General features: G+C 41.7%; 1 protein-coding gene and 3 long non-coding RNA genes across 6 annotated transcripts in view; 2 read left to right on the forward strand and 2 right to left on the reverse strand.

The window, feature by feature from the left end:
* MSRA (methionine sulfoxide reductase A) overlaps nucleotides 1-4155 on the forward strand; it is a 559731-nt gene extending 555576 nt beyond the window's left edge. For all 3 annotated transcript variants that reach the window (XM_077152948.1, XM_077152946.1, XM_077152945.1), the window contains exon 6: nucleotides 3414-4155. In XM_077152948.1, the coding sequence (XP_077009063.1) occupies nucleotides 3414-3578 (165 nt within the window). In that variant the 3' untranslated portion in view covers nucleotides 3579-4155. The remainder of the gene's footprint in view (nucleotides 1-3413) is intronic.
* LOC143677213 (uncharacterized) overlaps nucleotides 1-24956 on the reverse strand; it is a 352942-nt gene that overhangs the window by 185593 nt on the left and 142393 nt on the right. The gene's annotated exons all lie outside the window — the stretch shown is intronic.
* On the reverse strand, nucleotides 1805-5829 carry LOC143677212 (uncharacterized). Its single transcript, XR_013172448.1, has 3 exons — nucleotides 5649-5829; nucleotides 4608-4701; nucleotides 1805-2703 (listed from the first exon to the last, which is right to left on the reverse strand). It is a non-coding gene; the product is annotated as an uncharacterized LOC143677212 (long non-coding RNA).
* On the forward strand, nucleotides 5897-9696 carry LOC143676010 (uncharacterized). The gene is made up of 3 exons (XR_013171755.1): nucleotides 5897-6087; nucleotides 8444-8659; nucleotides 9529-9696. It is a non-coding gene; the product is annotated as an uncharacterized LOC143676010 (long non-coding RNA).

Raw genomic sequence — 24956 nt, forward strand, 5'->3', positions numbered from 1 at the left:
GTGTGCCTGGCAAGACCGGATGGAGGAAAGAAACAGGCCCGGGGGTATTTGAGGAGAGCTCCTTGATGCTGGAAAGATACAAGTGAGAATGCAGAGGGTGTGCATGGGGAAGGAAGGGATGTTAAGGAAAAATAAAACAGACTAGAAATGGCTTTTCTGTGTCCTCTTTCTCTTCTTTTACATCCAGTTTCTTTTGCATGTTTCTGTCCTATACTCCCTTCCATTTTTGCGGGGAGGAGGGGGCAGAAGATAGCTGAGGTCCATGCTAAGTGACAGCCTCAGCCCAGAGGCGAGGCTAGCTGCATGCAGAGGGGACAAGGTTGACCATAGGTCCAGGGGGCTCCGGCGTTTATGTGCCACCCCACCAAGACCTGTCCAGAATGATCCAGCTGAACAGCAGGTGCAGGACAGCAGCTCGTAGCTCTGTCTTTTGTGCCTTTCATCACAGTTTATTCCTGGATATATATTTTTTAATCTCAAATAAAAGTGAAGTGTCTGCCATCTGGTGGCGAGGTGCTGGTATTGACTGGGCCCCCAACTGTCAAGCCTCCTTCCCACTGCTCCCCAAGACTGCCATCTCTGCCCCACTCTGGCACTTTGCTGCTCAGCAGGCGGTGATGCAGACTGAGGGCCTGCGGGGAGACTGGCTTGTGACCCGAGAGGGCCTGTGAGGCGGAGGCGGAGCCTGATTTACAAAGCTCCTTGAAGAGCAGCTTCTGGGAGACAGTGGTTTGCACTCCAGGGCCTGGGGAAGGCCATTCTTGCTTGCACTAGGAGGACAGCAGTTTGTAAAGGAGAAAAGTGAGGGCAGGAAGCCTGTGCGGGGCTTGCTATGGTGTGGTTCACCAAGGTAGCTGGACTAGGAGAGTGGGTGGAGAAAGGGGCGGTCCTGGGTGTGAGGGATGAAGCAGCTAGGGAAGGGGCAAAGGATCTGCAAAAGGAAGCAGCTCGGATTCCTCAGCCATTGTGGGAAACTCGGGGGTCAAAATATGAGGTCACCTGCAAATATGGAAGAAACATGTAGATAAGACTGTGTTCAGGGTGGTAGAGCATCTCGGGTCAGAGCTGGAGGTGAGCCACTGCACTCAACAGGTGGTATTTGAAGCGCTGTGGGTGGATGAGCGCTCAGAGGGTAATCACATGTGTGTTATTTCTGGGTTTTAGCCCTAAGGAGGGTGTGACTTCCACTTGCACTATAAATCTGGAGCCCTCAGGATCAAAGTTTTGATTTGGTTTTTGGAAACAGCTCAGGAGATGGGGGATTATTTTAAATCACCATAGATGTTCTCTGAACTTGCCTTGGGTCAAGAATGCAAACTCCTGAACTTGTCATTTTCTTTCTGTAAACTCTCTAGTGCTGCCTGAAGCAGCGACCATACCCCCACAGGCCTTGTACTTACCATTTTCACGGTAATATTCCATTGCCACAGCTACTTGGAGTCCTCAAACCTTCCTCTAATAGGCGCTTCTTTACAGACAAATACTAGTGACAAGTTAAATAATGCTTTCCCACTACACACCATGGGAAGTGCTCACAAAGAGGTCATTACTAACTCTAAATCTAAGCATACAACTAACCAGTCCCAGATTCCCATCTTCGAGATTCTGTTTCCTAAAAATGGTTCTGATAACAAATGCTGTGTTATCTGGGATTCAAAAAAGTATTCTAGGTATTTCATGTAGGATGGGTTTCGCACAGGGAATGGGGTGTTTTCAGAATCTTTATAAAGGCTATTAGAGTGAAGGTCAGGGAAAATCACCTCTATATTTAAGGATACCAAGAGGTTACAGAAATTGCCAGAAATCATTGCCAAGGATCTTAATAGCCTGCAGCACCAAAGTGAATGGTTCTCAGGAGCACGGCCAGAAGGAACTGGAAAAACCTTGCATCTGCTGGCTGCAGGCACCTGCTCCCCTTCGTACAGCTGCAACTTGAGAATAGTAGCTTCTCCTTTTGTTTGGTTTTCCAAGTTTCATCTAAGTCTCTTTCATTAATGGAATCTAAACTGGAACATTGCTGGCAATAAAATCTGGAAAATGTAGTTTCCAAGCTTCCAGCCTATGTAGTGCTAGGGCAAGCTTAGAAGGTCAGTGTTGAAGGAACAATATCTGACATACATTTTAAAATATGGATGATAATAATAGTATTTCCTTCATATGGTTGTTGTGAGCCTAAAAATTAACACTGTGAAATCTTAGCATAGAGTGTGACATATGGTAAACCCTCCAAAATTGCTAGTTTACAAAAAAAATTGTCAAAACTGAAGTTAGAATGTCTCCTCATTCTCATTTTTAACCCCTGAGAGAAAACTGGCTGGTTCTGGGCTGCTTTGTCCAGTTCACCCACTTTAGCTGGATCCTTTTGCTTATCAGCCCAGGCCTGCATGGCTTTAGGATCCTCCAGCTGCCTCATTCTGGCTCAGAGGGATGAAAGGCAATTCAGAAAAAATCGTGAAAGTGCTCAGAAAAAGCTGAAGCAGTGGAATAATTCTGTATATTAATATTGGATTTACCATACTTGGCAGATTTGAAGACTTCTTCTCAAATGGACCCAACAGACAGTCAATTCCCTTATGAAGCACAAATCCAGGGCTCTTCTGGCACCTCTGTGCCAAATAGAATCAATGGAACTGAGGTTGAGTCTCTGTCGCCTTGTGCTCAAATGCTCCAAGCGGCCTGTAATAAGGAAGAACTAGGGCACAGCTGAAATGCAAAAGGGAAAAAAAAAAGCAGGCTAAGATCCATAGGGAGAACTTTCTCTTTCTTAATCTGTCTCCTGCCCTAAATAGTTCTGCTCTCCTTCTCCAGTTTGTGTTTACGTGTCTGTTTCTCTCCCTTGCAGCAGATGTCACCAGACCATCCAGATTTAAACTAGGTCAGAGAGGGTGATGAGTTGACAAAGGCCTCAGGCCATGTCCTCCCCTGATCTGACTCCCCAGGCTCCCTGGCCTGGCTCTCAGTTCCTAGATGACTCTCTGTTCTCCAGGGGATCCTAGCAGGGTCCCTGATCCCCATAAGGACTGGATGATCTCCTTTCCTCAAGGGCAGCCAGGGAGCCACCCCTTTCTGCTGTTTCCACTGGGAGATCACTGGGGCCTGTCTCAAACAGACTGACAGGATCCACACCGCGGCTCCCCTGCAGACAACTGAGGCAGCACTGGTGTAGGGGGTGGGCATAAACTAAGGAGTCAGAACACCTGACTCAAATCCCGGTAAACTGAGGCACAGGGAAACAAGGGCTTTTCCCGAAAAACCCAGTTGGGAAGTGGCAGAGTCCAGTCCTGAACTACCCAGTGCACAGCCTAAGCCACCCCTGTCTGTTTCCCTGAAACCTGGGCTGCCCCGAGCCCGCTGCTCCTCCCCAGTGATCTCTGTGAAGCACCCAGTCTCTCATGGCTCCTTTCTCCCCACAGGTGCTTTCCCAGAGCGGCTACGGCCCCATCACCACCGACATCCGAGAGGGCCAGACGTTCTACTACGCGGAAGATTATCACCAGCAGTACCTAAGCAAGAACCCCGACGGATACTGCGGACTGGGGGGCACGGGGGTGTCCTGTCCTGTTGGTATTAAGAAATAATCTCTGCTCCGTGGCTCGGCCTTGAGATTACAGCGAAAAAAAAAAAAAAGCTTTAAACAGATTGAACAATTATTTTGTAATTGATGTCAGTGGCTTTTTGAAGTACACAAAGTGCAAAGGCATTTTTTAATTTCTGGTTTATTGAGGTCTAATTTACATAAAATGCAATGGCAAGTCGATATAATGTGAATTTTTTGGTATCATTTGGGATCTAAAGGAAGATAATGAATATGCTGTGTTCATCCTTTTCGAACTCTGAGTGCCTGCCATAGAAGCTAAGGAATTAAACTGGGAGATTGTTGGACAGGATATGGGTGATGTTGGGAATTGTTTACCTATGCCCTGTTCCACCTCACATGTACTCGTACCCTCCAGTGCCTTAATATTTGCAAACATTTACAGCCTCAGTGAATCATTCACCAAAACGCTTTGCTCTGGTGAATCAAGACGTGTAAGGGGCTTTTAGCCTTCCTTGTGGCAGAGAAAAGACGTGCATTCGCTTGATGAATTCTAATGTTTTGCTAACAGCTATGAGAAATGCGTGTTCAAATAAAAGACTACAGCCCAATAATACAAACTGCCTGATTTTTTGACTTTTACTTATTTAGATAAGATATTTCTAAGTGCTATAATATAAACTTTATAGAGCTTGGGAGGGAAAAAGTCCCATAGTCTCCCAAATGGGAAATACCATGATTGAAATTCTTTGGAAAACACGTATACCACCAGCTCTTTGCAACTTTAGCAATAATAGTTGTTTTCTACATACTTGTCACATCCACAATGATTTTTTTTTTAATCAGAATTATTCTCTACCTTTAAATCAGGGAAAGTATTTATTCAGGTTTGAGCTTGAGACTGTGACTGGCCCCTAGGTTCCACTGCAGCCTCACATCGTATTCTCAAGCAGACTCTTTGCCTTCACTCGTGTGGTCCTTTCTACCTGGAATGGCATCTGCCACCCCCCTACTCCACCCCCCGTGACCTGCTGTCCCCCTGTGTGGGCCCCAATGGCACCTTTCCACTCACCAACCATTCACACATCTTCCTTTTAGGCTGGATGGGGCTCATCTCTGACCTCCAGTTACCCAGCTCCATTCAACACTGTATTAATCCAAGTTCTCTAAGGAAACAAAACCAAAAGAAGATGTCTGTAAATATTACAAGATTTTTAAAAGAGTTGTCTCACACAACTGTGGGGATGGGCAAGTCCAAATTCCATGGGGCAGGAACCACAATGGAGGTTTTCAGTGAATTCCCCAGGAGAAGCTGGCTGGCTGAGCTAGAGATGGAAATTCTCTCTTCTGACTGTGGAAATCTCCTTTTAAAGCCTTCAACTGTTTGGATGAGACTTCTCTCATTGTTGAAGGCAGTCTCCTCAGTTGATTGTAGATATGATCAGCCATAGATAACGGTTAACTTACTGATGATTTAAGTTCACAAAATCTCCTCACAGTAGTAATCAGGCCAGTGCTTGTTTGACCAAACCACTAGCCACCAAAATCTGGCCAAGTTGACATATGAACTTAACCATCACAAGCATATTGTATTAAAATTAGCTTTTTTTTTTTTTTAACCGATTTGTTTCTCTTATTACACTGTGAACTCCTAGGAGACAAGGCCTATATTTCACTTGATCGTTGTTTCAGATGCCTGGGCCAGCCTGGTGTGTAGGTCCTTAATGGTGGCTGAATGAAAAAAACATTTTTGAAAAACATCATGTAGATGATTTGTGATTAGGGACTTCAGACATCTCTTATTTATAAAGGTGGCTTTCTTTACATGAAAAAATAAGTGGAGGAATGAACATTGCAGTGTTAGATGTATACATTATCTCTTCTTAACAGCTCCAAAAGTACTATTATTATCCACATTTTACCAAAAGAAAAATGAAAAAGGGATATTGAGGATCAGAGTTAAATAATTTCCTGAGTTCTCACATAGAAAGTAAGTCATAAGATCTTGTTTGTAGGAGTCCAATTCTGTGCTCTGTCCACTGCATTTCCTGACCTGTTTGGACCAGCAGCTTCAGATCCATTCTTATTAACTAAGGCTATTCCTGGACAGTACCTTCATGCTATTTTGTCCTGGCACATTAATGAATCCTGGATGCCCTGCCTCACAGGAGCACAGCTGCATGTGGTGTCCTCCCTTCTCGCCTCCTCTCACCTCCCAGTTCTATACTGACCTCCCCAGGGCCAGAGGAGCTAGATCATTGAAATCATCAGGTCCTGAGCTCAGGTTTCCTCCTGGCTGCTAGTCTGGGCTCTGCCCACCACACACAGTGCTTTACTGTGACCTCGGCAGTCAGGCTGGGCTGTGAGATAACAGGCATGGAGAGTGAAGCCCTCCACTTGGTGCTTTGGCATTGAAATGGGCTGCACCACCTGAAGCATCTCCAGCCTCTGTGGTGAAGACCAGGGTCCAATGAAACGGTGGAGGGATGGCAGAGCAGAGCTTCTGCTCCCGGTCGCCCTGCTGCTCCCCTGGGTGCACAGCTCCCTTGCAAGTAGGTCTTCCATTGTGTCCTCTGTGCAGCCGCCTGGGCTCTCAGTCCCCAGTGGGCATGAGAATCACCTGGGAGCTTGTGAACAAGGTCAATCCCTGGGGATGCTGCTTCAGTAGTTGTGGGGTGGGATCCAGGAACCAGCATTTTTAATAAGCCCCTCATGTGACTTTGATGTGAGTGGTCTATGGGGTCACACTTTCAAATCATTGCCCCTACAACACCCCACACTTGAGCATTATGTGTGGAGGAAAGTTGATGTATGTGAGGTTGTGTGTGAGGGAGCTTAGCTTTCTTTTATGTGCCAGAGCTTGTCCAGACTGAATTGTTAATACAATGATGAAATCCTTCAAGTCCTGCACAACCAGCCAGCAGGCCCAAGAAGCCATGAAATGCAGCTCTAAGGACAGACAATACATGGCCTAACAGCAATTCTTCTTTCACTTCAAAAACATCCTCAAGATATTCTAATTGTGTAGGTTAAGGCTGTAAACCTCAGTAGCCATTCTGTCAGAGGTCTGCTATACTAAACCACCTGCCACAATGTGGCAAGGGAAAGCAAAAATAAAATCATGTGTTTTAAAATGTGTCTCCTTCTCTACTTCAGTTCTGAGGACTCATGTAACTTAGTCATTTAACACATATTTATTGAGTGTCTATCATGGACCAAGTACCAATCAAGTTCAAAGATAAAACAGAGCACAAAGCATACTCAAAATCCTTAAGAATTTTTATATGCAAAACCACAGGTTTTTTACCACAGGTGGGAGACATAAGCAATAAATATATAAATTAATAAATAAGATGATTTCAGGTCCTGATAAATGATATGAAAATAATTAGGAAAAAGATAATAAATCATATCTGAGGGCTTGTGGAGTTGGATTTAGGACTGTTTTATCCAGGCTCACCAAGGAAGGTCTTCCTGAGGTAGTGAAACATAAGTTGAGACCTGAGTGGTCTAAACTACAAAAAGGAGGCAGCATCTCAGGAATACCTAAGTGGTAATAACATACCTAGTGACTGTCAGCACCCACACTTTGGTTGCTTGAAGACAAAGCTTTCCAAACAGAAGGGTCAGGAAGTATTTGCTAAGACAGGGGAGAATTTCTGGTATTGGAGAGCCAGAAAGGCCAGTGTGTCTGGAATAAGTGAAGAAGGGTTTTGAAGAGGGATCACAGAGAGGTGGGCAGAATCCAGATTATGGAAACTTCTAAGGACATGGTAATGTTTTTTTTTGCAGCTATTCTATTTAATTGTGCAGCCTTTGGAAATTTTGAAACAGTTTTTCTCTCTCTCTTTCACCTATGAAATTGTATAGATGGTGATGCTATTTACTTGGAGGGAGCAGATATGGATGGAGATGAGTAAATGAATATTGTTCAGTCTGAGAGATTTCTTAGGCATCCTAGGGGAGATGTGGGGTATGGCAATTTGCTATTTGGGTCTGGAGCTTGGGAGAGATTAGAGAAAGAGAAATTTAAGAATCACCAATACATAGATGGCATTTGAGGCCTTGTAACTAGCTGAGATCATTAATGAGGGAATATAGAAAGAGAGACTATGAGGATTGAATGTTGAGGCATTTCAACATATAGCGTTCTGGTAAAGGAGGAGGAATCAGCAAAGGAATTTGAGAATTGACATTTGAAGTAGTCAAATTGAAGGAGGCATCTTATTGGAAACTAGGCACAGATGTATACCCTAGGTTGCATCATGAGTATGGGGCAAAGCTAGAAAGTAACTTTCCTCTGCATGCAGAGCAGAACAAAGTCAAAAGTGAGAAGGAGGCTGGATCCTTTTGAGAAAGGACTTTGCTACACCTTGAGAATTATATACCTTGAATATTGCTCCAATCTTTCCCCAGTGGGAACAGGAGCCATTTACCCAGGTGGCTACACACTGGAGAAATGGAAATAATCCAGCTCTCTAGCTGTTCTTAAATACTGGCTATGAACTTATGCTAATCCTTGGAAACCTGAAATGTCACCATGGTCCACTGGGCAGAGCAGGAGTTTTAAAGATCAGGTGATAGGCAGCATCTTGTTTCATGTCTGTCTCCCAGCGAGTCTGAATTTGAGTAACATAACTGAAGTTCTTTCCCATTTCCAGAGGTATAGGGGGAATCGATATATCTATGATATAACTGACAAAATCCCCATTTTAGTTCCCTGACACATAAAGATCTTCAGACTCCCCTACTCCCAAAATAGTAGATAAACAAACAATACCTTGTCTCTGAGAAAACTGAAAAGACTAGCGACACCAATGGTAAACCTAGGAGTGAAGAGCTGTACACTCTCCATTTTCAGCACTTGTCTGATAGATCTCACATGATTCTTCCCCCCCTTTCTTTCAGCCCAACTCCAGTGACCTTGTAAGGAGTTTCCCATGACTAGTTAAAGAAGGAGAAAGTTGTGGGCCTGGTTAGCAGATGGCTCCTCACTGTAGAATTCACATTACAGCACTACTTGGATTACCCTGAATGACAGTGTTGAGAAAACTCTCCTGGTGGGCAACAATTTGAGTAGTACATGTGGTTAGCCACTTGATATGCAAGGAGAAATCACCAGAGGTATGTGTCAATACTGACTCATCACTAGTGTCTAATGGTCAAGGTAAGAAAAGAAGAAAATGTTAAGATTGATGCAAATGAAGTCTAGAGAAAAATTATTTGGATAAATTTCTTGAAATGAGCACAAGGTATGAAAGTATTCATGTTCCACATAAGTGTTTACCAGACTCCATCCACTTTGGAGTCAGTAAGCAAATGGCTAGGATACCTCAACCTGTGCATATGAGCCATTTTCCCCATCTACATTAGTGCTCGCTCCTTGAACTCATAAAGTAATCATGTGGCAGGAATAGAAGCTATGCATGAACTCAGAAACATAGACTCACCATGCCTGATCTGACTTCCACCATTAATGAGTATCCAAAAATGAATACCCCAATCTGGCCCTGTTCACTGACTGTGTGTGTGTGTGTGTGTGTGTGTGTGTGTGTGTGTGTGTGTGTGTACAGCCAGCTACCTGGTAGCATTTTAATTATATTGCACTTTTTCTATCATGGAGCAGATGTTGATTTGTGCTTAGATACTAGATACATATTCCAGGTTCAAATTTGCACCACTGTTCATGGAGCTCCTTTAAGCACCCTGGATAGTGTGCCTATATTATATCATAATGGTATAACAGTCCACGACAATGCTTCTAGCCAAAGAATATATTTTATAGTGAAAGAAGTATGTTAATGGGTTCCTGGTCACAGAATTCACTCGTCATACCACATTCCCCATCACTTAGAAGCAGCTGGCTTGAGGAATGGTCTGCTGAAGACTTGGTTACTACACCCACCTACAGATGGGTTGCAACTGTAAAAATAAGATGTATCATGTGGAATATGACTTAGATCAGCACCCAATATTTGGTGCTGTCTCCCCAGGATCCTAACTGCACAGGTCTGGGAATCAAAACATGGACACTGGAATGATCCCTTTCATCATAATGCCAAATAATTCACCGAAGAAATATTTGCTTCAACATTTTCCAGAGGCCATGGACTGGATGAGTTTGAAGGCTCCAGCACTCAAAGGGATCAGAACTGCCATTAGGGAACATATACTTCCATTAAATTTGATGTAGAAACTGCTCTCATCCCCCATCCATTTTTTGGCTCCTTATGTTGATGAACCAATAGACAGGTAAGGGAGTGACTATATGGACTGAGATGAATTATCCTAACTACCAAGAAGAAACTGTGGGAGCAGGGAGGATTACGTATAGACTCCTGGACCCAATGGGAATAAAGGTATGGATTGCCCAGCAGGTAAAGAACCCTGCCCTGCTGAGTTGTTGGCAGAGGGAAGGGAGATTATGGAATGGGTGGTAAAAGAAGGGAGCTGTGTTATATCAATTTAAGTCTCATGTAATGTTTTAGGTAAATTGATTGTCCCTTCCCCACTCCATTTTACCCAGTACCTTATTTGAAGATTGCTGGAGGTAACTAACATTTTAGTTTCTTCTGGGAATATGACCAAATTGACATGATGTTTGTTAACGGGACTTGTGTTGGGAACATGAATTCTTTGCCTAGACAAAGAGTGGATATGGTTGTTGAAAGACAGAAGAGTTAACTTGTGCTGAATATCATATTTTTGTCCCTCAGGATCCATAATCCACTCTTCTCCATCCTGCTTTGTGCCCTGGGAGTATTATACCAACCGTGACAATAGCTTTCTTGCTTCATTTTGGATTTGGCCAATAGGAGGCGCTGGTAGGGGATTGTTGGTAGAAGATGGGTAAGGCCAAGGTATTAGTTCTCCCTATAGGTCCCTGTGGGTTGACCGTGTATGGGTGTTAGCAGCATTTGCCAATTGTGGTCTGCAACACTATCTTTTTAAGGTTTCTCTGAACCTTGTTCATTTTGTAAATATTCCCTGCATGAAACTCTCCTTATGGATCCAGTTTGAGTGTGCCATCTGTTTCCTGCCAAGACCCTCACAGAAAGAAATAAGGAAGGTGAAATCCCTTCCATAAATGTTAAAAAATATTGTAAAAAGATGCTCCTTTTCTAAGTTCATGCTTATTAAGTAAAAATAATTTTTAAATATCATGTTTTGATACGTAAAATCACAGTGTCCTAGATCTGGAAGAGTCCTACAGATGATTCAGATGACAGCCCTCATTTTATATGTGAGGAAACAAGGACCCAAGATATAGCCTTTGGGGGGGGGGCGGGGGGAGAAGTGCTGCAAATTTATTTTGATATTATAAAGAAATCCTCCCCCTGTGGTTTTCAAATCACTGGTCCTGGCCCTATCCTTGGGTGCCACTAGGAATGTCTGACTCCCTTTCTCAGGAGCTACCCAAGGATGTTTAAAGACAGGACTCATTCTCCCCAAATAATCATATTTATAAGCTTGAATAACTTTCTACAGTCCTTATGAAATCTGAGTTCACACTTGCTGACCATGCGCGACTTGATGCCCTTGGTCCAGAAACAAAGATTATTTGTGAACTATGGTCTAAGGTTGCGTTATGCAACATGGTCACCTCTAGCCATATGTGGCTACTTAAATTTAAATTAATTAAAGTTAAAAATCCAGTTCCTCAGTCAGGCTAGCTGTATCAAGTAGTTAGTGGCTACCATATAGGACAGTGCAGATTTAGAATGCTTCCACCACCATTTGGAACACTAGAACCTGTCTATTGGACAGGGTTGACCTAAGGAGAGAGTTCAATGGGACTTGTATGTCTTTTGATCTCTATGATATTGATATCCTTTTTAAATATTTTTTTTCACCATAATGTCTTTTTTTGTTTCTTAACGCAGAAACATTCCATACATGGTATACAATCAATGCCTCACAATATAATTATATAGTTACATATTCATCACCATGATCAATTTTTAGAACATTTGCATCGTTCCAGAAAAAGAAATAAAAAGGAAAAAGAAAAAACTCATACATACCATACCCCTCCCTCTCATTGACCACTAGTATTTCCATCTCCCCAATATATCTTAACCTTTGTTCCCCTGTTATTTATTTATTTTTTTATCCATATTTTTTACTCATCGGTCCATACCCTAGATAAAGGGAGCCCCAGACACAAGGTTTTCCCAATCGCATAGTGATATTGTAAAGGTTATATCTTCATACAATCATCTTCAAGAAACAAGGCTTCTGGATCACAGCTCTACTGTTTCAGGTACTTCCCTTTAGCCACTCAGATACCATAAACTGAAAAGGGGTATCTATATAATGCATAAGAATAACCTCCAGGATAACCTCTTGACTCTGTTTGAAATCTCTGAGACACTGACAGTTTATCTTTCCTCATTTCTCTCTTCCCCCTTTTGGTCAAGAAGGTTTTCTCAATCCCTTGATGCTGGGTTCCGGCTGATCCCAGAAGTTCTGTCCCATGTTGCCAGGGAGATTTACACCCCTGGGAGTCATGTCCCATGTGGGTGGGTGGGAGGGCGGGGGAGGACAGTGGGTTCACTTGCATTGTCGACTTAGAGAGAGAGGTCACATCTAAGCAACAAAAGGGGTTCCTGGGGGGTGATTTGTAGGCCTAATTTTAAGTAGGCTTAACCTAGATATTGATATCCTTCTAAAAATGCAGTCCAGTCATCCTGTTGGCCTATAGTGGCCAATAAAAGCATGAATCTTTCTCACATGAACTAGCTGTCTCTTTATTCATGTTCTTGTACACTTGTTCTAGTCTTATCATTTTATCCTGGGTTATAGGAATCTCCATTCATTCTTTGTTGACTTCTGTTTGGTTGGTTTAGGCCCTGAATTTCAATCTGTGAGCATACTTTTAATTTAGATGTTGACATTAAAAATTGTTTCCCTCTCCGTTTTGTATCATGCATAGGTTTCATTGTCTTCTTAAAAAGTCCTTACACAAAGTATTGAACTGGACAGTTCACTTAGAAAGACATGTCACATGTTTAAGGTCTTAAAGCATCTATTATAATTGGCATAATTTGTCACCGTACTGCCATTCATGACCCTCCTTCTCCCCTGACCCCCACCTCTAGCAGGCATTGCTGGTAGATTGTGGTACTCTTTCCTGCTAAGCCTGCAGGCACCTTCAGAATTCTGCTACACAGAGGACTTGGCACAGTCACTTCCAACCAGTCAGACTTGGTTTCCCAAGTAAAACCAGCTTTCCTTCCACATAGACACAGAACTGTTGACTAACGCTTTGCATATAATGCCTTAAATTTATGAGTTCCCCTAAGAAAGCTATCTTCTAGGTAAAAAAAAAATGATGATCAGAAAATAGCCACAAAATGGTGATCAGTGCATGGGGAAAATGCCTTGCTGAAATCAAGAAATACTACAGAAGTAGCTGTAGATAACATCAGACAAAGCTGGGTGAAAATGTTGGATCTGCCTTTTAAAGTGAATGAACTTGATGAAGTCACATGATAGCCTGAGACTCAGTTTCCTCATGAGTAAAGTGGTGATGATAAGACCTGTGTTGCAGGGTTACTGGGAAAATTAAATATGATATATATTATATATGCACTTGGTACAGATCCTGAAACATAGTTTGTACTCCCCATGTGGTAGTTGTTGAGTTTTATGAAAAAAAGAAAAGATCATTTTATGAGACTTTTTCATCTCATTCATTTTTTTATGACTCCATCTTGGTTCCAGAATGATCAGTGACCTTTTCTAAACATTATTAATTTGTTGAAATAGTTGATTAAATTTCTAGGAAACAATCTTTTTTCACCATGTATTGGTTCCAAGATGTCCTCTTTGTCCTTGAAAATTTAGACATTTCCATCTGAGTTCTGCCTACAATTTCCTTGAAATGTATTAAGTTCCAGCTGGAACATAGGGACACCAAGAACATTTCCTCCTGACATCAACAATGGGTGTGGGGCAGATATTCTTGGACAACAATTTACTCTGTGCATCTTCATAAGAAATGACTTCTCTATGGGCCACTAACCTTCCTCTCGCTATATAGCTGTTATTTTGCTATCCTGTGGTCCCCATGGAGGCAGAAGCAAAGGGAATAACTCCAGAGCCAGATCTCCCAAGCACCTGTAAAAGTAATTTGTAGACCAGAGGAGTTCACTGATAATGTTAAGATCTTCTCATTGCTTTTTCTCTCAAAATGTATTTATTGAGTCTCTTCTATGTGCCAGAGTCTGTGTGAGATGAAGTGGGCACCAGGTGAGCCAAATATGATTGCTCACTTCATATTTAATGTGAGGGCATCATAAAAAACCACAGTCTCGTAGGGGAAAAGAGACATTAAAAGTTTTCCAAATATATAATTAAAAACTGTGGGTAGAGCTCTGAGGGAAAATCATTGTGTGTTATAAAAGAGTAAACATTGATTTAACCTGAGGAAGGGGAATTTGGGCTGAATTCTGAAAGATTCATGAGAATTAACGGGCCAAGGGGGGTGCAGAATGCAATCCAAAGAGGGCATATTGCAGACAGAGGCAGTGCAAAGACCCTAAGATATGAAGGAGCAGGGTAGTTCAGGGAAACTGAAGGAAGGCCAGTGACATTGGAAGAAGGAAATCTAAGGGCAGCTGTAGTGTGTGTGTGTTAATGGTTAAATTTTTACAGCTGAGGAGTAGGATGATGGGGCATGGGGAAGAAGGTTGGTGACGTACACAAAATAAGTTTCTGAATTTTTGAGCATCCACAATTGAACAACTGCACTAGGCACTGGGGGTGCATGAGACCATGAACCTTTTCAGACACCTTCCTGAGGGCCTTTTGGGACATCTCAAGAGATGCCTTTGGTTTTCATTGTTGATGCTTTTCCTAAAACTGTTAGTACCTCACTGTTGGATTTCACCTTTTAAAGGATTTATTGAGATGTAATTAGCACACAAAAAATTACACATTTAAAATGTGTAATTTGATATATTTTGGCATATGTTTACAGCTATAAAACCATCACTGCAAGATAATAAATACATCCATCACCCCTCAAAATACTTCTGTGGCTCTTTGTAACCCCTCATTCCCTGACCTCTTTCCCCACCCATTATTCTGAGGTGGTCACCAGTCTGGTTTCTATCATTAGAGATTAATTTGAATTTGAATTTCTATAATTGAATATAACCAGAATAAAATAGCTTTGACATCTTACACTCAATATAAATGTTTTGAGGTTCATCTGTTTTGTTGCATGTCTCATTAATTCATACCTCTTTATTGCTTAGTATTTCATTGTATGAATATAGCACATTACATTTATTCATTCATCTGTGGATGGTCTTTTTTTTTCCATTTGTGACTATAACACATAAAGCTGCTATGAACATTCATATGAGTCTTTGACAAGTGCTTACATTTCTCTTAAGTAAATATCTAGGAGTAAAATGGCTAGGTCATGTGATAGGTGCTGTTCTAGCTTGCTAGCTGCTGGAACATAACACACCAGAGACAGATTGGCTTTTAATAAAAGGGGATTTATTTCATTTGTTCTTCAGAGGAAAGGTGGCTGTCAACTGAGGTTGTTTCTTACATGGGAAGGCACAGGGTGATCTCTGCTGGACTTCTCTCCAGGCCTCTGGGTTCCAACAACTTTCCCTGGGGTGATTTCTTTCTGCATCTCTAAAGGCCTGGGCTGAGCTGCGAGTGCTGAGACGAGATATGCTGAACTGCTTGGGCTGTGCTACATTGAGTCTCTCATTTAAGCACCAGCCAATTAAGTCGAACATCATTCATTGTAGCAGGCATGCCTCCTAGCCATCTGCAGATGTAATCAGCAACAGATGAGGTTCACATGCCATCAGCTCATGTCCACAGCAATAGAACTAGGCACCTTCACCTGGCCAAGTTGACAACTAACTCTAACTACCACAGGTGCATATTTAACTAAGGAGCTGTCAAACTTTTCCAAGTTGTTATAACTTTTTTTTTCAGACTAAGAAGACAGAAAATTTATTAGGTACACATGTTAGAGGACATGGGGGCACACTTGCAAAGACAGAGGTGAATGAGACGAGAGAGGCAGTAAGCAACGTGGGGCCATTTGCTTTCATGGATTAGTTTTACTTACTCCCCCTCCCCTTTCCTTGTTCAGGGCTTTTTCTTCTCTTCTCCCTTCTCTCCAGGATGGTGCCTGGAAGTAGATACCGCATTCGGGTAGGTTGGTTGGCTCTACACTTCCCTGTGGATTACTCACTCAGGTGGGGTTCATTTGGCTCCACCCTGTAGCTAGATACCCACTCAGGTGGGAGTTGTTTGGCTCCAGATGGGTTGGCTATCGCTGGGTGATTCTTGTAAGTGGGTAGCCCCCAGGCAGTTTGTCTGTCCAGGACACAGGTCCTCCTGACCTTGATTAACCATTCCTGTTTAAGGGCTTCTTCATGTTTGTTTGTTTGTTCCCTCCCCTCTCTCTCTGTTCTAGCCTACCTCAAATTCCCCCTCAGAGAGTTCTCAGCCCTTAATCTTAAGGGCTGTTGAGGAATGAGGCTCTGTCTTCTATAGCTGCTTCTGGCCTGTTGGGGGTGTAGGTCCTGCTTAACAGGGCACAGAACTTTCTGGCTGTCATATCTGAACGGGGAGGGGTGGTTAGAATGACTGAAGTTTTTTGTGTCAGCATTGGCTTGGTGCGAAAAGTTTCAAGCCTGGAAGAATTAAACTTGGCGAGAAGTTTAAAAATGCAAGGGCCAATTTATAGCAAGGGGAGGATAGAAGTGAGTGGGTCTAGAAGAGGTATTAGCTAAGAAAGACTGGGGAAGAGGGAAGGGAATTCCAGTTTAAGAGTGAATTTTAGCTACACGGTTCATTCCTGTTTAACTGGGAAATAAGAGGGCCAAGTTAAGAGGTGTGGGAATGAGACTTAGAAAAGGTTCAATTGATTAGGCTGAGGCTTTGGCTGCCCTACTGGCCCTAGTTATTCCCTCGAGAGATCTTAGTATTACTTTTTTGATGGGCAATGCCCATTCTGACTTTTTTCATGTAGAGAAAAGGGATAGTAATTAATTGATAATCTTGGAGAGGCTGGTCCCTCTGGGTTTCAGGATTTATCTGACTTAGTAACCTTCTGGGAATTATAGATTCCAGGAAAGCAAACCTAGCACATGATGTCTTTATAGAGTCTCAATTTGTGCCCTAGGTATTCTCAAGACTCAACAGGAGTGATACTGGTCAGAGTTTAGAAAACTATGGCAATCAGCACTATCTAACTGAAGCTTGCAAAAGAGTCACCTCCAGAGTAGCCTCTAGACGCCACTTGATCTCTCTTGGCCACTGATGCCTTATTTTATTATATGTATTTTCCTCTCCTTGGTCTGGAAGACATTGTCGATCCCATGGTGCTAGGACCAGACTCATCCCCACGATCTATGCCCCACCCTGCCAGGAAGACTTTCACCTGTGAATGTCATGTCCCATGCAGTGGAGGTGGGGAGTGGGGCAATGACTTTCCTTGCAGAATTGGGCCTAGAGAGAGAGAGAGAAAGAGAGAGAGGCCACATATGGGCAACAAAGAGGCTTCCTGGAAGAAACTCCCAGGCCTTGATTCTGTATAATTCTGCTATTATGACTCTGATAAAGCCCAATGAAAATTCTCTAAAATTGAGAGTGCTGCTGATTGTACAACCAAGTGAGGATACTGTAAGATATGGTTTGTTTATTTGGGAAATTATCCATGATACCATAAAGGGAGCTGAAGGGTACAATGATGAGAAGCAGAATGGAAAACCATGATACATTTATAGGATGGAATATGGTATAGCTACAAAAAAGAAAGGATATTGAGAGGCATGCTATTAACTGAATAAACTTTGGGATAATGTGTTGTGCAAAATAAGCCAGAAACAAAAGAACAAAAATGCTAAAGTCTCTTTCAGAAAATACTTATAAGAAAATTAGAGCCTCGAGTATAAGCCCTCATGCAGCCATTCTTAGTCTGCAGTTGTAAACATATTTCTGGATGCTGACACTGAGCTGTATGTGCATCAGCTGGTATTTCCCTGGGACTCTGAGTAACTCTGTGACACCTGGGACCCAGAGGTGGCGTGCTAACCTGAAGGTTAGCATTTTAAAGCAACCGAAGGGAAAATCAGTCCTCAATTAGAGTTAAAAATGAAGACAATCTGGCTGAGTCTAAGGCAAATCAGAATAAAGGATAAAAGGTGATAGTATAGGTACTCTAGACCCTCACCTACAGTATGGGACCAAGGGCAGAGAGGTTTATTATGTCTAGAACCTAGATTTTCGGTAACACACAATCGAAGTCAACCTGTCTGGATAGCTCATTTGAATGACACAGACTCCTGGAGTCCAGAGTGGGAACAGGCCTTGTAGTTCTGTGTAGTTTGGTGTAATATCTGGGGTGGGTTGATAATTGGGAGGTGTTGGTGGAGTCTCTTGAGGGGCTGAAGGAAAAAAAATATATATATATTGAACTTTCCCATCCCAGAAGCCCCAGTTACCCTCTCTACCATTGGGGATTCCCAGGAAAATGGGCCAGGCCCTTGATTTAGAGGCTTGCCCTTAATGAAACTTGTTCCTGTGGGGAAGAAGTTAATTTTTGCTCTTTTTACACTGTTGCATGAGCATGCAGGACTAGGAAAACATTGTTTTTTCTTTCTTTGTTTTGTTTTGTTTTAGAGCTCAGGGGAGGGAACTTAATTTTGCTTTTTGAGTTTAAGTCCCTGGGCACAGGGTTTTGGATTAATAATTGGAATCCCTCATTGCTTAAGAGTATAGAAGGAATTCCCCAGGTGGGAAAGTTTAATAGTTTCACATGTTGTTTTTTTTTTTTTTTTCGTTTAAGAGACTTTGAAAATATATATGTATACGTTTTTTTTCCTTAAAATACTCTGGCTCTTTTTTGGACTCACACAGACGATAAAGTTTTAGAACCTGGACAATATTCTATTATCCTAGCCCTAACTAGATCAGCATCATTTACATGTGGTAAATGATATAATTACATGAGTAATGCTCACTTTCAGAGCTGGAGAACTTTTAAGTCTTACACAGATACTTAAAGTTATAGGGAACTACTAGTTTATACAAAGTGCAAAGTATCTCAGAATTTAGAAATAACAAAGTTTAGGAGTAAATGTGATTGCTGTAAGAGCTAACATTTTAAGCTTTAATTTTTATAAGCATTTTAAAATGAATTTACTTTCAGAAATAAAAACATTTGACAGTTGTTTTATATAAACAAACTATAGCAGAAGTTTTGTACTGTTTTACTTTTTATACATTTACCAGGGTGTGTCGGTTTGAATCTGTGGTGTACCCCAGAAAAGCCATGTCCTTTAATTCTCATTCAGTATTGCTGGGTGGGAATTTGATTAGAGTATCTCCACAGAGATTTGACTCATCACCCAATTATGTGTATTATCTTTTGATTAGAGGGAGATGTGACTCCACCCATTCCATATGGGTCTTGCCTAGTTTACTAGAATCCCTTAAGAGAGGGAACATTTTTTAGAAAGAACAGTGGAGCCATGTGAGAGCCACAAGAACCACGAGAGCCCATGCACACAGAGACCTTGAACTTCATGGGCTTTTTCTGAGTGAAGGTAACATCTTGTTGGTGCCTTAATTTGGGCACTTATATAGACTTGCTTTAACTGGGACATTTCATGGCCTTAGAACTGTAAACTTGCAACTTAACAAATTCCCCCTTTTTATAAGCCATTCCCTTTCTGGTATAACACATTTCAGCAGCTAGCAAACTAGAACACAGGGTTATGTTAATAAACAGATAGAACATAATTTTTATAGTTGCCTGGCTTCTCTTTCAAAGTCCGTTTTTTGAAGATGAAGTTCTACCTTATAGCTGACCACCTATACTTTTAGAGAAGCCTTAGAGTAGTGTAACTGATGAGGAAATTTAGTTGTTCCCATGATTTGTAACTTTTAATGTTAGATCAGTATTAAGATACAAACAGTTTCTAAATACATGAATAACATTTTACCCATGCAAACTTATCTAACAGAAGGATACAACATCTGTTTTTTGTTTGGCATGGGCAGGCTCTGGGAATTGAACCCAGGTCTCCAGCATGGCAGGCGAGAATTCTGCCACTGAACTACTGTTGCCCACCCTAGAAATATCTATTTTAATTATTGTAATACTTTTTAAACACTTTTTAAAGATAATATGTTACATTATTTTAGCATTTTACTTTTATAAGGTGAGAGAACACATCTTTTATAACAGTTTTCCTTTAAGAATGAGAAGCCTTGTCTTCTGAAATAAAGGATGATAAGGTTAACATAAGCAGTAAAAAGGATATTATTCTCATATAAAATGTTTATCTTGTAGACACAGTACTCAGATGATTAAGAAAAACCTTGTATAACTTTTTTAAGAGCAGTTTTAACAGAGAGCAGCATTGACTAGGACTGGCCAACCGCAATAGTAGAATGGACTTGGAGACAGTTGAAGGCCTATAAGGTCTGCTGCTAAGGTATTTTTAAATATATCAGGATTATTTTGATACCTAAGTAAGTAGGGTGGGAATCTTATTTTTTAAGTCATTTAACAGCAAATAGGTATTGAGAGTTAGGGTGAAGAGATGCATTTTTAAGATGTAGGACTGAAAATCCGAATAGTCAGGGGTTACTCACGAGCTAGCCTTGGGATGGTTTCATCCCATACAGACAGGCTTATTTGCTTAAGGGTCTTCTCTAGGAAACCATGAAGCCTCGATTTATAGGGGCCTCAGGGCAAAGAAAAGGGTGAACACTACTTGGTGGTGTTAAGGTCTTAAAGTGGCCTGCAGGGAGTAAAACAAAGTTCCCTAGAAGGAGGTAGGACATTCAGGAACAATGAGAAGATGGGGCACTAGAATGTTCTTGAGCCTATAAAGGAAAGGGGTGGCAGAGATTTTAGTTTTGGCTTTGCTGTTAACTCTCATAACTAGGAAAGTCCAAGTGGAGATAGACCCGGAGTAGCAGTTGAGGACAGAGTGACTCCAGTGTTAATGAAGAAATTCATAATCTTACCCGTCCTGCTGAATGTCACCTGGGGCTCCTCTGAGTTGGTCATATGTGAAGTCAGTAGAGCCATATGTGGCCTTGGGCACCCTCAGTCTTCTTCACTTGCTGCAAGCAGAGCTTGAAGGGCTGTCCTGCCTCACTGTGGGACACAGTGCAGTCCCTGGGCCTGAAGCCCATGTTGGCGGCACGTGGGGCAAGTCCCTGGTGGGTCCGAGGTTGAGGGTTGTCTCAAGGTTTCTGGCACCCTCTTTGCCAGTGGCCCTCTGACTCACAGTTGAAGCGAGGCTCTTGAAGCTTGAAAACACAGTTTGGGTGACCTCAAGAGGACAAGGCACTGTTAACAATGACAATAAGCCACGCCTGTTCTCTGATCCTTTGCCTTCTCCTCCTCCCTGGCTTTGTTTTGATTGTTAAAGATACAAAAGGCAGTTTTTTTTTTTTTAAAGGGAGGAAGGGAAGGAAAGACAGAGAAGGAAGGAAGGGAGGAAGAAAGGGAAACATTTTTTAAACATTTTCTTGTTTTATTATATTTTGTTTGTTTGTTTGTTTCCCACATGGGCTGGGGCCGGGAATCGAACCGGGGTCCTCCGGCACGGCAGGCAAGCACTCTTGCCCGCTGAGCCACCGCGGCCCGCCCCGAAAAGGCAGTTTTTAATAAGTCATTTAGTGGGAGTTTCTGAGCCTATGAAGAGCTTTTGCAGCTATCTCCAAATGTAAGGGGCACACTAGCTGATGAAATCGGTGCCCAGCAAAATTTGACCTTCCTAGGAATTCAGGTTTACTTAAGTAACTTTTTAAGGCTTTCACTACTCTCCTGGAACAGAGCCAGAATTTCCTTTTTCCCCTGAGCTTATTATAATTAGCTTGGCGGTACATTTTCTCATGCCTTTTATCAAACAAGTATTTTCTTCTCTCATGGAAATTGAGACACAGGCATAACACAAGTGACAAGTAATTTTTTTAGGTCCCTATCTTGATAGAGAGCTATAAAATTCTGGGCATAGGGAATTTCTATTATCCCTGTCTTTAACAGACTGGAGGATGATATTATAATTGAAAGTCCCACTGGAGGGCTATGCTTCCCCAGTGTTTTAGTTTATATTGGCTGTTGGCATTTCCCATTTTTTCTGGAAAAGGGAAAAGAGGAGACCTTTTGTCCTCTAAGTTTCCTGTTTTCTGAGGGCTAAAAAGAGAGTATAATTAAGAAGTGAAGTTTTATGTTTGGCTGCAATGGGTTTTCATTGAGACTAAATGAAGATTTTGGGGGGAGGCTATTTAAAAAGGGATAATTTAAAATATTTGCCTCCTTCCATGAAGAAGAGTCATGAGGAAGAAGTTTTTGACAGTTTCCCTGGGCATAACAATTTACAAGAGCTCTTTTTGGGTTTGTCATGAAACAAGTCTGTAAAAGCTGTACGTAAGAATTTCTTGCTGCTTTCACTCCCTCTTACAAAAGAGATTTAATTGTAAAACAGGGTTATGGCTGACTGTCCTGTTTGTGGGCCAACATTGTCCATCTTCCAGGCAAGTCTGTTGTAGAAAATACTGGAGTCACCACCCATTTTAAGGAAGAAATAGAAAAAGGCAGACTTCCAGGTTTCTGGCTTCTGTTCTGAGTGCTGGTCCCTTGGCCCCATAGGATCAGGCTTCCTATCCCCAGGTGTCCCCAAAGTCCTTGAAGACCCGAGGGATGGATGGCCTGGTACTACCCTGAAGCTGCTGAGCTGACCCATGCATCTTCCTAGATGTCTGCGCGTTAACTTACTTCCTAGACTATGAGAGTAGTTGCCACAAACAAAGACTTTAGGGAGGGGATCTCCTGGAGGCCAGCCCCAGGTGCTGCCATGATCGAGCTAAGGAGGAAGAACATGTGGCAAGGAAAACGGGCTTCTTCTAAGAATGTGGCTTAGTATGCTTTTCAGGCACTTAGAGGGGTATAAGTATGGACTGAATTTTGAGAGCACTTTATATATTCTGTATACAAGTCTTTTACCAAATATCTGTTTTGACAGTAGATTTCTTTTCATTCCTTTAGCAGTATTTTTTAAATGACACAAGTTCTTAAGTGTGATGAAATCCTAATTTATCATTTTTGAAAAGTGAATTGTGCTTATGAGATCTTTAATAAATCTTTGCCTAAGGAAATACTTCACATTTAAGTCCATGGTCCATCTTGAGGTATTTTTGTGCATCACACAAAGCATGGATTGAAGTTCACCTCCTTCTTTTTTTTTTTTTGCATATGGATATCCGTTGTTCCAGCACTATGCTGAACAGTCTGTCCTTTCTCAACTGAATTGATCTGTCACATTCATGGGAAATCAACTGTCCATAATTGCATGGGTCTATTTCTGGACTGTCTATTTTGTTTTATTAATCTGTTGGTCTATCTTTATGCTGATACCCACTGTCTCAATTACTGTAGATTTATGGTAAGTTCTAGTGTCCAGTAGTGTGAACAGTGAAAAATAGTGAAAATTTAGAATTTAAAAGTCTATTCTTCTTGAGATAAGGTATTTAATAGTTCTTTTCCATCAATCAGCATGAGTATACATCCTTGATTTCTCTAAAATTTTATTTTGTTCTCTGCTTGAAGAAAAAAAAAAGAAGTGTTGTAAACAGTCTGAACCTAGCTTCCCTGACCACGACAAACTGGCATATAAACATTGCACAGGAATTGGATTTTTGAAGCCAGCTCCTGAGGGTCTTTGTGACTCCATGGCAGTGAGCTGTATTGCGACTCTGGAAATGGGACTGCTATGGGCTCCCAGGAGGGGATATGGAGAGGAACTACATACATACAAGTTGGATGTGAATATACTTAATACTGAAGTCTCTCTCTGGAAACTTAAATGTTGATAATTTACATCTTTACTCAATCATGTCCTGAATAAGATTATAACCTGTAACAAAATCAGATAGTATAAATTCTCCAATATTTTTCTTCTTTGAAGTTGTGTTTGGTTAGCCTAGATCCTTTATTTATGCTTGAATTATACAATCAGCTTGTTAATTTCTACAGAAAGTCCTGCTGGGATTTCAGTTGGGATTGCATTGATTGTAAAGATGAATTGGTGGAGAAATTAAATCTTAACAATATTGTATTTTCCAATCCATGAACAGCAAAATAATATGCTGTGGTGTAGTTCTATTTGGGTTATCCTGTCTGGAATTTGTTGAGAGTCTTGGATGTGTATATTCATGTGCTGCATTAATTATTCCTTTCAATTATTCAGCCATTATTCCTTTAAATATTCCCTCTGCCCCTTTCTCTCTTTCATCATAATTTCTATCTCTCCATCATTGATATTCTCTTTGTGTTCTTCTGTCATTTTCCTGGTTTCCTTTAGTTCTTTGTCCATGTTTTCCTATAGCTCTAGGAGTATATTTAGGACCGTTGTTCTTAAAGTCTTTGTCTGGTATGTTCTAGGTATTCTCCCTACTGATGATTTCTAATGCTATAATTCTCTCCTTTGCCTGAGTCAACACTTCCTGTTTCTTCATGTGTTTTGCAATCTTTTGTTGATACCTAGACATTTTGATATTTTAATGTGCTGTGGCTGGAATTTAGATTGAGATGTCTGTTCTTTAAGGTTTATGCAGCTACTGTTATGACAGAGCTTTCCTTGAACGCCAGGAGCTAAAACAATTAAAAGGAAAAAATAAAACGCCTTTCCTAGTTTTTGCAGCTCACACTCCTGTGTCAGTGCTCTCCTTCAGAGCTTATCTCATATAAGAGGATAGCTTATCCATTTAGAGAACAGCTCCAGGCCAAAGCATGGGGAGCCTCCTAATTTTTCTAAGCATGTATCTTGACCTGGGCATGAGTGTGTGGCCCTAGGAACTCTCCCATTTGCATGGGTATGAATGTCCTCTCTTTCCTAGGGAAGTGTTTCCTCACGGTCTTGAGCACTCCACTGTATGTCCTGCAGACAGCATTCCCTCGCCCTCAAGCAGCCATGACTTGACTGCTGTCTCACAGTGTTATATGTGTCCAAGCATCTACAAGCAGGGCAAGTTCAGGGACAGTGAACCTGCAACCTGCAAGTATTCTGATTCAGTCCCTCAGGTTGCTACCAGTCAGATTATGCCAGACAAACATGCTTCCGATATGTGCACAAGGATTATTCTGCCTCCTCTGGAATGAGGAACTGAGACCTGCACAGAGTGTAGGTCAATCTCAGTAGATTGCATCAATCTACTGAGGGGGATGGAGGAGGGGCTAGCCAAGGTGCCACAAGATCCTACCACTTTTAAGCAGCCTTTTTCTTGATGTGGTGTTCTCCCTGTTTCTGTAAGCCTTTAACTATTTTCTGAAGCTTTGAGAAAGATGTTTCTGTCAGTTCTTACTGGTTATTCAAAGCTTCTATAAGTTATCATCTAAAAATTTTCCATTTCTGAT

Source organism: Tamandua tetradactyla, chromosome 3, assembly GCF_023851605.1.
Source record: "Tamandua tetradactyla isolate mTamTet1 chromosome 3, mTamTet1.pri, whole genome shotgun sequence".
NCBI lineage: Eukaryota > Metazoa > Chordata > Mammalia > Pilosa > Myrmecophagidae > Tamandua > Tamandua tetradactyla.